Source organism: Physeter macrocephalus, chromosome 3 (genome assembly GCF_002837175.3).
Source record: "Physeter macrocephalus isolate SW-GA chromosome 3, ASM283717v5, whole genome shotgun sequence".
NCBI classification, from domain to species: domain Eukaryota; kingdom Metazoa; phylum Chordata; class Mammalia; order Artiodactyla; family Physeteridae; genus Physeter; species Physeter macrocephalus.
Genome location: NC_041216.1, coordinates 16,300,938 through 16,313,324, shown reverse-complemented (window position 1 = coordinate 16,313,324; position 12,387 = coordinate 16,300,938). Strand labels below are relative to the sequence as shown.

Genomic DNA, 12,387 nt, shown 5'->3' with positions numbered 1-12,387 from the left:
TCGTTGGGTTGTACTGAGAGTGAAACTTAGCTCAACCACTGGGCTTAGTGCCCCCAATCAAGGGTGGTCACTAGCGTTAATCCCTGATTTCCTGAGCCGCAAACCCACCCTGGAACCACACACAGGTGTTATTTGGGGCGTGGCTCACAGCGCAAGGGGGCGGGCTAGGATTTATAAAGGCAGGGTCCAGCTCAGTGGTCTCATCCTGCCTTGGCTGGACACCGGAGTGGTTTTCCAGGCCGTGGCTCCGCACTACGAGGACCAGAAGCGAGGCTGCCCAGCGGCGACTAGTGCGGAACCGACGCGCCCGGACCAAGCTGCTCCAGCTCCCGGCGCACGCGGCTCCGGGAGGGCGCAGAGGACCGGACCCCCACCAACCACAGGCCGTGGGGGCGGGGCCTGCAGCCGGCCGGACCCCCCACACCCCGCGGCCCCTCCACCCCACTTCTCAGAGTCCCGGAAGGGACCAGTCGCGCTTCCGTCCGCGGGGGAGGCACGGAGGGTGGAGCTGCAGCCAGAGGACGCGACGCGAGCCCAGTTCCGGCGAGGAGGCCGCGCCAGTGACAGCGATGGCGGCGGAGTCGGCGCTCCAAGTTGTGGAGAAGCTGCAGGCGCGCCTGGCCGCGAACCCGGACCCGAAGAAGGTGAGCGAGCGGGCAGCGCGGAGCGGGGCGGCCGTTGGGCGCAGCGCGGCCCCGTAACGGTCGCAGGCCCCGGCGCGGCTCCTTCCTGAGCGGCCGGGGCCGTGGGGGCTCGGACCCGGAGCGCGGCCCCGCCGGTCTGCGGCCTGCGGTCGGGAAGTTAGTGGCCGCTGCCCACGCGGTGGGACCCCGCACGGCGGGCGGCGCGCCTCAGCCTGCCCGGCCTCCCTGCCTCCCGGGCCGGGCGCCCGCGGGCTCCGGGCGGACACCGCGTGCCGGCGGGGCTCCCGGAGCCCTCCCCCGGCGTCCCGGGCCAGCTGTTTCCTGTCGGGAGAGCTCGCCCGGAGTTAACTCCTGCCCGCTCCATTCCTCGCCCTGCGAAATGTTTCTGATTTCTTAGTGTGTTTTGATGTTTGTTGGGAGAAGGAGGTGGTTCTGCCTGTGCCTGATGGAGTCTAGGCTCGGTGTGTGGTCCTGCGTCTTTAAGACGTTTTTATTGCTTTGGCTTGATTATTAGAGCGTGGACCTTTTTGCTTTCTCAGTAAATCTCTTTCAAAACAAAATAAACCTCACGTCACCCTAACTAAAAACTTAGGTTGTAAATGGAAAGAAAAAAAACAAGGCTTAGAAGTTGCAGCTAGATTTCCTTCTGGCCTTGATACAAAGGTAAGAGCTACCGTTTCTGGCTGCTGCGAGTGATGGGCAACCATTTTTAATTGCACTCAGCTAGGTTTTTTTCCCCCTTAACTGTTTTCTTAAGTTAAATGCATTCTTCTCTCTCTGCGACTTTTCTTCCATCCAGCTTCTTGGTGTCTGGGAGAGTGTCCCGTGGATGTTAGAATTTTTTTTTTTTAATTGAAATACATTGATGAAAACACTCAAGGTGTTTGACATTCTCTGTCAGCATAATAGCTGGAGTGTACAGTGTTGTAAGAGTTGGATCTCTGAACCCCAGAGTGACTTTTGAAGAGGAAATAATCCAGGGAGGCAGTCAAAATAAAGTGGTGAGGAGATTTGAGTTCTAATTCATTTGCCAGCCATGGACATTAGGGATGTTCCTTGCTAAGCCAGTTTCCTCACCTGCTTCTTCCCAGGACAGAACCAAAAGGCAGAAGTGCTCAGTAGATGTTAATCTCCACTCTTTACAATTTTTCTTGAAGGGCCCCTTTCTCTTCACCTGTTCTTGGCCTGTCATAGGTGAGGTTTTTTTCCCTTCGTTTCTAAACGCTGCTCAACGCATCTCACTATCAGACCACTGTTTAACTCTTCTCATGCATACCTAGCTCAAAGATCCACTTCTTCAGGACGACATTTTAGCTTTAAGTCTGTGAAAACCGAAATGCTTTCACTTGTTTTGTGTTATTTTCTATAATGGCTTCAGTACCTAATGGACAGACATATTTACAAGTTTCTTTTTACAGTAACCCTTTGTGGGCATCTAATAAATGGTCATTATTTCCGAGTACTAGCTTGTTTTCCCAAACATTGTAGGTTTGTGACTGATTTTTTTTTAAAACCCTAGAGCAATATGATGTAAATCGCCCCCATCTCCCCAATTTGGTCTTCCATCGGGTTAAAAAAAAATGCACCGTGTAGTGTCTACAGTCATTTTCCCACTAGAATTTAAATTTTGAAGTAGCTTTTCCAGTAGTTGATGTGCATGAAATTTCAAATTAAGAAAAGGTTTGTTTGACTTCACATCCTATTTGAACTATTAGTGATTGTATCTGGGCTTTCTCTTCCCAGATAGAAACTCACCCTGAGCTTCTGACTTTGCATTATGAAGATCATTTTTGCAAAGGGCACAATAGTTGGCATTCACAAATGAGCTAATGCAGAGGGAAAACTGCAAGCTGGCACACTGGCCTTCTCAACCTTCTGTTAACCCAACAAGCTCCCACAGGTTGTTCTTGAAATTGCAAGATGATTATATAGCAGTACTGAACTTACAACTAAATCTTGATTTCAAACCATTATTAGCCAGACGGTTGATTCCACACCTATATTCATAGATTTCCTCGTATTAAACATAGGTGTTTAACTATAACTCTCTTTTCACTTTAAGCCCATCTATGGTCTAGGCTTACTTGGGCAAAAAGGTATCAGGCAACCTAGGGTCACTTGGTTCCTACTATTTAAGTAGAAACAATTTTCATGGCTGGTAAAGTTACCTGTCCTGTGTTACAGTTTGAACGTGGAAACTACGAAGAACACAGTTTGAAGGCAAGTGGAGAACGAGGGGTCGACATTATGAATATCTTTAGCTCTTTGTGTTGAAGTAGTGTGCAGAGGATAACTGAGATTCCTAAGCATGGACTGTGCAAATGTTTGACATTTCTCAATGACTTGTTATCAGTTCTTGCAGACTACAACTGGTCCCTAGGTTTGATAACAGCAAGTTTCCACACCTACCTGAGGATACCCAAAGTGCTTTATCATTTTAATGCTTTGTTCTTTTTTGAACCTCATTGAAAATAGAGGGGCTCTGAAGCCCTTTTTCTCTTAGGTTGGGCTAAATTGGTTTGCATATCTCTAGGGTTTTAGTTTCATCTGCTTTTAAGTCGTCCCTCCTAACCCAAAACGAAGCAGAAAGGCAGCGTTTACACTTCCAATTAGTGCTAGGCTTTGAGATGAACACACCTTCAATGACTTCTGGCCCCATTCTTATATATGGCCTTTGTAGAGGTCCTGGGACTCTGTCCTGGTGGTGACCTTCTTTCCTCTGTGGACTCTAAACTGTCTGACAACGTAACACTAAGGAGGGGTTCTTCTGCTTTGTGTCGAGTGTGCTAAGAGGCACATGAACTACTGCTCCATTTCCTTTTCCGGTCTTCTAAGGACAGTGTCTTTATGTTGGCTATTTCTCCTGGCTTTGTAGTACATGCTGTGGTAAACACACTTGACCTACTTGCTTGTTAGGCAAGTTACCTAACCTCACTGGGCTCAGTTTTAATATCTGTAAAATGGGGAACATAATAACCATTTTATAGAGTTGGTTAATGAGGATGAAATGAGGTAACACATGTAAGGATGTAGCGTGGTAGCCAGTGCACAGTAAATAGTATATAATACCTTCCAGGGAATGGCATTAGAGGAGACAACCTGTCTTTAACCTTTTCAGTGATTCTAAATTTTCCTTTAAGAAATTGAATTGGCATTCATCTTTGCACCCATAGCTTTGAGGACAAGAAATACACATATACTTTGTCCTGAGTTGGATGGTGGTGGTGATCGAATTCGAAGTGGAGGATAATTTTCACTCAACTATGAAGGTGAAACTCCTTAGATATACCACTTGGCTTCTCATATGTTCCCAGTCAAAACAAGATTATCACATGTGATCCAGTTGCTCTGCCTAGCAACCAGGTTCAGTAATTATTGAAGTAGAATGACCAGAAAAACATACTTGCTACTCCACCTGGTAGCAATATAGCATACTAATTGTAGCCTGGGCTACATATAGGAAAAGAACGGATCTTGTTATCAGATATTTAAATATAAAGGTAGTCACAGTTAATCTATTTTGAACTACTTGTACTTTTCAGCACTCCTTGAATGGTAGGTATATTTATATATACATAACTATTTCCTAGAGAATGGCATAGCAGTCATGACTTTGGGTAGAAGTGGAGCAAGTAGGAATTGGCTGGGGAATATCTGGTAGAGGATCAAGGGTAGCCGTTTAAAGAATGGTCAGTTGATGAATGAAATGATTAATAAGAAGCATTTATTGAGCTTGTATAGCATTCCAGGCACTATGGCTAAAGACTGCACATGGTTTGTCTCTCTGAATCCTCACAGCTTGTGAAGTACAGACAGGATCCAGTTCCTGTTTTGCAGATGAAGTAACTGAGGTTCAGAGAGGTTAGTGACTTGCACAAGATCATCCCACAAGGAAGTGGCAGGGCCAAACTGAAGCCCGTCTCTGACTCTGGAACTCTGTCTTAACAGTTCTGCTATCTGATTTTGAGCTAGCTCAAGAGAATATAGAAAGGAAATGTGACCAAACCCAGATTGCTTCTCTAATCTACCCAGACATTTTGTGTTCACCATTTGCAACGGCAAAGCTCTGATTCTAGCAGCTTGTAATTGGTCTCGGCTTCCCACTTACATCGAAAAAACCCAGTTCTGTTAAACACACTTTTTCTGGAAACATGATACCCTTTTTCTGTAGAGACCTCTTCTCCTTTTTACTTTCCTCTATGCCGGGTGCATGAGTAATTTCCTAAAATTAGCTCCTTTCTCAGAAAGTCTCTCTCAAAACTGGGCAGAAAGATAGTTGTTGATTACTTTTCTTAGAGTTGATAGGTTTGATTCTCTTCTCTAAGTTTTATTTCCCCTTGGTGTAGCATAGTGGCTAAAAGCACACAATCTAAAGCCGCAGACCGGAGTGAATCCTGCCCTGCTTGCATCCTGGGGCAAGTACCTTAACTTTTTCGAGTCTGTTTTCACACTTGTAAAATAAGGATAACAACCATACTGTATACTACAGAACAGTGTAAGTACTTAACCATTGGATATTATTCTTATTTGTTCCAGTGAATGATTATGATTTTATAGAAATTAATGTTTATTTTATTCTCTGCAGCTATTGAAATATCTGAAGAAACTCTCCACCTTGCCCATTACAGTAGACATTCTTGCGGTAAGAACTATGTAATTTTAGATGTTATAGCTATATCCCCTCCCCTTCCCGACCAGAGAGATTGTACAGTAAGAGCATGGGCTTTAGAAGTGAAAGAAACCAGACACAAGGCCACATATTGTATGGTTTTATTTATATGAAATGTCCAGAATAGGCAAATCCATAGAAAGTTAGATTAGTGATTGCCAGGGGTGGGGGGAATTGGGAGGAACAGGGTTTCTTTTTAGGGTGATGAAAATGTTCTGGAATTAGTGGTGATGGTTGTGTAGTATTGTGAGTATTCTGGAAACCACTGAACTGTACACTTTAAAATGATTAAAATAGTGAATTTTATCTCAGTTTTTTTTTCTAAAAATTAAAAGAACATTGGCATCTAGTCCTGGATTCAAATCCAAGTTTGTGACTTTAGGCTGTTCCTTCTTTGTAAAATGGGGCAGGTCCTAACCTCACAGAGTTATCATATAAGTATTAATTCAGACACTGTATGCAGTGCTCTTAGCTCAGTGCCTAACACCTGCCATGATCACTCTTGTTATTACTGCTAAAGTTCTAGAAGTGTTTTAATTTAGTGTTTTCCTCTTCTGAATCTGGTGCATTTTGCTACTGTGTGTCATTAGAGGTTTGGGGCACAGACACAAAGTAAGTTTGTACTGAGACTTGCAAGGTATGTTTTTGGAAGGAAGTATTGGTTTGTTGAAAAGTAGGAGGTCTTATTTCTTTAGAAAATTGTGAGCCTAGTTCTACAACCCTCTAACAATTCCTTTGTCAACTTTGTAGGAGACCGGGGTTGGGAAAACGGTAAATAGCTTGCGAAAACATGAGCATGTCGGAAGCTTTGCCAAGGACCTAGTGGCCCAGTGGAAGAAGCTGGTTCCTGTGGAACGGTAAGAAAAGTTCCTCAATTCTGCCTCAATTATAAGAAATAATCCATGATCATTATAGAATACTAGAAAACATTTAAAAATAGAAATAAGAATAAAAATGTCTTAATTCTACCATCCAAAGATAAGCCTTATTGACATTTTGGAATGTTTCTTTTAACCTGTTCTTAAAAGGCATTTTTATATAGTTGTGAATAAACTGATGTAAATTACAGCTCTTTTTAATTTATTTTTTATTTTATATTTTATATATTTTTTTGCGGTACACGGGCCTCTCACTGCTGTGGCCTCTCCCGTTGCGGAGCACAGGCTCCGGACGCACAGGCTCAGCGGCCATGGCTCACGGGCCCAGCCGCTCCGCGGCATGTGGGATCTTCCCGGACCGGGGCACGAACCCGCGTGCCCTGCATCGGCAGGCAGACTCTCAACCACTGCGCCACCAGGGAAGCCCTACAGCTCTTTTTTAATGTAACAAGTTAAATATTTCCCTGTGTTGAAAAGCTTTTTAAGTACTTTAACGTCCACAAGATGTTTGATCTTTGTGCCCTGTAGTTAAACTCGTCATTTTCCATTTATTGAATATTTGGGCTTTCCCAGTTTTAAAGCTTAGCTGAGTATCTTTGAGCAGAACCCATTTACCTTCTTCCCAAGACCTTGTTTCTAACTCTGTAAACTCTTCATCTCTTTCGTGAGTTCAGGTCCTGTGACGTTGTCCTCTGAACAAGGATTACCCTGAGATTTATGTCTGCTTCATCTGCTTTTTCTTTTATTTTAGAAATACTGAGCCTGATGAACAGGACTTTGAGAAGAGCAATTCTCGAAAGCGCCCCAGGGATGCCCTTAAGGAGGAGGAGGAGGTAGAGGGGGACTACCCAGAAAGCTGGAAAGCATCCGGTAGCCAGTCGTGTAGTCCTGACAACAGACAGAAAAAACACAGAAAACTCTCAGAGCTTGAGCGGCCTCACAAAGTATCTCACAGTCATGAGAGGAGAGACGAGAGAAAGAGGTACCACAGAGTTTCTCCAGTTTACTCTTCAGACCACGAATCTTCCGATTACGGCCATGTTCAGTCCCCACTGTCATCCGCCAGCCCTCATCAGATGTCTGTGGACCATTACAGATCCCTGGAGGAGGACCACGAGCCCTTTGCTTCACACCAGAAGCCTGGCAAAGGCCACAGTAATGCCTTTCAGGACAGACTGGGGGTCAGTCAAGAACGACACCTGGGTGAAGCCCAAGGAAAAGAGGTCGTGAGTCAGAGCAAGGAGCACAGATCTTCCCATAAAGAAAAACGTCCGGTGAATTCCAAAGGAGATGAGAAGTCTTCTTTGAGCAGAGAAAAATCACACAAGGCCATCTCCAAAGAGGAAAACCGGCGGAGGCCACCCTCAGGGGACAGTACAAAGGAGAAACCGCCCTCTAGTGGTGTCAAGAAAGAGAAGGAAAAAGAGGGCAGCACCAAGAAGGTTTTACCCCCCTTGGAGGTGGCATCAGACAACCACCTTAAAAAACCAAAATATAGAGACCCAGAGAAAACCAAATCAGACAAAAACAAGCAGAGTCTAGAAAGCTTAGACATAGGCAAGGGGGCAGGAGACCTGTTGCCCAAGGCAAAAGGGAAGGTTTCTAACAACCTAAAGACTCAAGAAGGAAAAGTAACACCTTCTCATTCAGATAGAAAGTCAGTGGGCTCCTTCCTTAGAGCTGACGAGGCCGATATGGATGATGGATTCGAGCGGCACACCAGGTCTTTTGAGTCGTACCTCAGCTATGACCAGCCCCGGAAGAAAAAGAAAAAGATGGTGAAAACTTCAACCACGACTCCCGGAGAAAAAGGATTTAAAAAAAATGATTCAAAAAGCACTAGTAAAAACTTGGACTCAGCTCAGAAATTACCTAAGGTGCACGAAAACAAGTCAGAGAAGCTTCTGCCAGCTGGATCCCATTCAGCCAAGCTGAAAAAGGTAACCCCTGTGGCCCCTTCCCAGCCAGAGCACCTGGGCCGGCGGAGCTCCCGGGACGACCCCACCACTGTTTGTCTGGGCTGGCTTTCCCGTGGCCTGTTGAATTTCAGTTTGAAGTAATTTCCTCCCGGCCTCTCTGGCCACCTCTCTCTGGCCACCAGGGTCAGTAGAACCCAAGAAAAGTCTTTTCTGAGGCATCCCATTTTGCTGGGCCCATCTCTCCGTATCTCCTGACTTAGGTGGTGTCAGGCACAGCTGCCGCCCCTCCTTCAGGCTGGATATGCCTGTGAAGTTATCTGCCACGTCAACACTGCTGGGCGTCGACTGTGGGAAAGAGCTGTGCTTGTAGAAAGAGGCTCTCCAGTCACTGGTCTCTTCTCTGCAGGTCCCCAGCGATGTGCTGCCAGTGCTACCAGACCTTCCATTACCTGTGATACAGGCCAATTACCGCCCACTTCCTTCCCTTGAATTGATGTCTGCCTTCCAACCAAAGCGAAAAGGTAATTTTCTTTGTCTTTTTTTCTTTTTTTAATGGAGAAAATGATTTTAAAAATTCATTCATGGTCTGTCATCAGATTTTGGTGCATTTCCTAAGAGCACAGGTTCTGGAGTTTGATGGCTTGGGTTTGAATCCCAGCTCTGGCTTCTACTACAAGTTACATGAACTAGGGTAACAAGTTACATGAACTTGGGTAACAACTTCATTTCCTTGGACTTCAGTTTCATATGCTGTAAATGGGAGTAATAATGGTATCTGCCTATGAGGTGGATTGAAAATGATAATGCTGGTAAAGCTCTGAGCTCTGGGTTTTTACACATAGTGTTTGCTAAATCTTAGCTGCTGCTATTACCAGCGGCCTTTTACTCTGTACATTCCATAGGGGCTTAAAAAAAAGGCTAGTTTAGGGACTTCCTTGGTGGTGCAGTGGTTAAGAAAGAATCCGCCTGCCAATACAGGGGTCACAGGTTCGATCCCTGGTCCGGGAAGATCCCACATGCCACGGAGCAACTAAGCCCGTGTGCCACAACTACTGAAGTCCATGTGGCTAGAGCCCGTGCTCCGCAACACGAGAAGCCACTACAATGAGAAGCCCACGCACCACAACGAAGAGTAGCACCCGCTTGCTGCAACTAGAGAAGGCCCGCGCGCAGCAACGAAGGCCCAACGCAGCCAAAAATAAATACATAAATAAAGGCTAGTTTTAATAGCATAAGAATTAGATGCTACATAGGTGTCCCTTAGCAAGAGACTAACAGATGGATCACGGTTCATCCACACAGTGGCATCCTATGCAGCCGTTTAAAAAAAAGTAGAAAATCTGTGTAGTGATGTGATTTCTAAAATGTAAATGACAGAATGGTTAGAGTATGTTATTGATTGGTTAAAAAGGAATAAAATAAATATTAGTTTATCTTTGCATAGACTCTCTGGAAGGACACAAGAAACTGGTAGCATTGGTTGTCTTTGAGAAAGGAAACTGGAAGGCTGGGGAATGGGGTGGAAGGAGAGTTTTCACTGTATTGCTCAGTGCCTTTTATAACTTACACTCCTGTTTTTCTTGCCCTACAGCACTCTCCTCACCCCAGGAAGAGGAAGAAGCTGGATTCACCGGACGAAGAATGAATTCCAAGATGCAGGTCTATTCTGGTTCCAAGTGTGCCTATCTCCCCAAAATGATGACCTTGCACGAGCAGTGCATCCGGGTGCTTAAAAACAACATTGACTGTAAGTCACATGCTTCTCTCTTGCTCTTCAGCACGTTGTGGCGCTGGGACACCGGGTGACTTGGCTGCTACTCAGTGCTTTTCCCCTTTGATTCTCTGCAGCAATCTTTGAAGTGGGAGGCGTCCCATATTCTCTTCTTGAACCTGTTTTGGAGAGGTGTACACCTGATCAGTTATATCGCATAGAGGAATATAATCACGTGAGTATCCTGTTTGGATGGGAAGAGGGCAGTGTGCTGGCTTGCGTCTCCAGAAGTAGCTTTGTCTCTGAATCTGCCACGGTGATGGGCAGGTGGTGGTTGGATCACTGTTCTGGGTTTGTCTATGGGCCTTTAAACAGGCAGGTTTTTAGCACCTGCTCCTGGCATTTTAAGTAGGCCTCTTGGGCTAGAATCAAGACGGGATTGAAAGGTGGGAGAGGGGGACCATTTCCCACACCTCCCTTGAGCTTGCCTAGTTACAGAGGTCAAGGGAGAATTCTAACAGCACAGCCCTTGGGATCCAGGGCAGGGACAGAGCTATGTGTTGACACTCAGGTGTCTGGTGAATATAAGATTGGCTGGGTGTCTCCTAGAGACAAACAGATCTATCCCCAAATCCTCCTAACACTGGAGATGCTCGTCTGATTGCATTAGCTGTCTCTAGTTCAAAGGATCTATGACATATCCTTCTTAAGTGGCCCCTGGCCATTGCAGTTCAGTGTAGTGATGGGGAAATGCCTGGATTTGACTTCATCCCAGTTCCTACCCTGCACTGATTTTCTAAAGGAAAAGACTGATCTTAAACTAATTTTTATGTTGCCTTCTCTCCTAGCCCCACAACCCCCAAAAGCAGCTAGTATAGTGCCTCACACTTAACATTTTTTAATTCAGTGAGTTGGGTTTCTTTCCTAGAACTGTGGTATTTTAATATACTACTACTACTAAGAGGACCAAAATATCATTAGGAAGCTGGTCCCCCTGGGTGATTAAGGATGGAAAAGAGATGTGTAAGAGTACTTGCATGTAAATGATGTCCTGGTTCTGATTTTAGGTATTAATTGAAGAAACGGATCAATTATGGAAAGTTCATTGTCACCGAGACTTTAAGGATGAAAGGCCAGAAGAGTATGAGTCGTGGCGGGAGATGTACCTGCGGCTTCAGGATGCCCGAGAGCAGCGGCTGCGAGTCCTCACAAAGAATATCCGATCTGCGCATGCCAATAAGCCCAAAGGTAAGGGGGCAGCGTGGGTCTGGCAGAATAGTGAGCCCTGTGCTCTGGTCAACAGCAGGGCCGTGGTGGGCTCAGCTCAGGTATCACCTCTGGCCCCCAAATCTCTCCTGCATTTGCAGAAGAGGGCAAAGGGTGAGGTGTTTCTTCTGCCACTATGCATGCTACCCTACAGAGGGGTTTCCAGGGTTGATAATCCCCTACCTTTAGCATCTCAGCTCAAGAAGGCAGGTATTAATCTCCATTTCTCCACAGGCCGACAAGCAAAAATGGCCTTTGTCAACTCTGTGGCCAAGCCACCTCGTGATGTTCGAAGGAGGCAGGAGAAGTTTGGAACAGGAGGAGCAGCTGTGCCTGAGAAAATCAGGTAAGATCTCTGCTCCTCTGTGGTCTCTGCCTGCTCAGGGAGAGAGAGAGCCCAAGAGCTTATCTTTCAGCCCTGAGAGGCAGCCCAGGGGCAAGAAGCGATTCCTTTTGGGGGGTGAAAGCGTGGCAGTGCAGAGTGGGTTCTGCAGGCTGACCTTGACCATCTGGGCACTTGACCTCCCTTGAACCTCAGCGTCCTTGACTGCACTGTGGGCGGGATAATGATTCCTGCCCCTGGGTGGGGTCGGGGGGTGGTCGTGGTGGTCAAGATTAAATGGAGAACAGGGCCTGGCTTCTGGGACACATCCCCTAAGGCTTTCCCTTTCCCCATTTAAACAAAAAACATATTACTCTGATGACTAAATTATCTAAGTACGTTAGCATTGTCAAAATACAGATTTACACCTAAACAGTGAAAAGTTAGTCGAGATTATCTTTCATTATGAAGGCCTATCACAGTCACTTCCGAGCCATCACCAGAATCTAGGGTACTAGGTCCACTGGTCAGAGCCACAGAACTGAGTCCTCAGACCGGCCAGCTTCAGGCTGTTGGTGCCGAGGGCAGATTTCTCCTGCTCTTGACTAGCAGCTTTGCTCTGTGTCCCAGGATCAAGCCAGCGCCGTACCTCTCAGGAAGCAGTCGCTTGGGCAGTGGCGGCAGCAACAGCTTTAACGCCAGCCCCGAGGAGCCGGCCTACGACGGCCCGAGTACCAGCAGTGCCTACTCGGCACCCGTGGTCAGCAGCACTGTTTCCTGTGATCCTAGGAAACCGACTGTGAAGAGTAGGTAACTTGGGGCTTCCCTGGTGGTGCAGTGGTTGAGAGTCCGCCTGCCGATGCAGGGGACACGGATTCGTGCCCCGTGTCCCCTGCATCGGCAGATCCACGTGCCGCGGAGCGGCTAGGCCCGCGAGCCATGGCCGCTGTGCCTGCGCGTCCGGGGCCTGTGCTCCGC

The 12,387-nt window shown here is 46.5% G+C and overlaps 1 protein-coding gene across 2 annotated transcripts in view; it reads left to right on the top strand.

Moving 5' to 3' along the window:
• Positions 1-498: 498 nt before the first annotated feature.
• ELOA (elongin A) overlaps positions 499-12,387 on the top strand; it is a 15,560-nt gene continuing 3,671 nt past the window's right edge. The window contains exons 1-10 of one of the 2 annotated variants that reach the window (XM_024125457.3): positions 499-644; positions 5,230-5,286; positions 6,064-6,170; positions 6,943-8,131; positions 8,517-8,631; positions 9,702-9,857; positions 9,959-10,056; positions 10,889-11,069; positions 11,322-11,433; positions 12,040-12,215. In XM_024125457.3, coding sequence (XP_023981225.1) covers positions 570-644; positions 5,230-5,286; positions 6,064-6,170; positions 6,943-8,131; positions 8,517-8,631; positions 9,702-9,857; positions 9,959-10,056; positions 10,889-11,069; positions 11,322-11,433; positions 12,040-12,215 — 2,266 coding nt within the window. In that variant the 5' untranslated portion in view covers positions 499-569. Of the gene's footprint in view, positions 645-5,229; positions 5,287-6,063; positions 6,171-6,942; positions 8,132-8,516; positions 8,632-9,701; positions 9,858-9,958; positions 10,057-10,888; positions 11,070-11,321; positions 11,434-12,039; positions 12,220-12,387 lie in introns of both variants that reach the window. The other variant, XM_024125458.3, reaches the window with a different exon arrangement.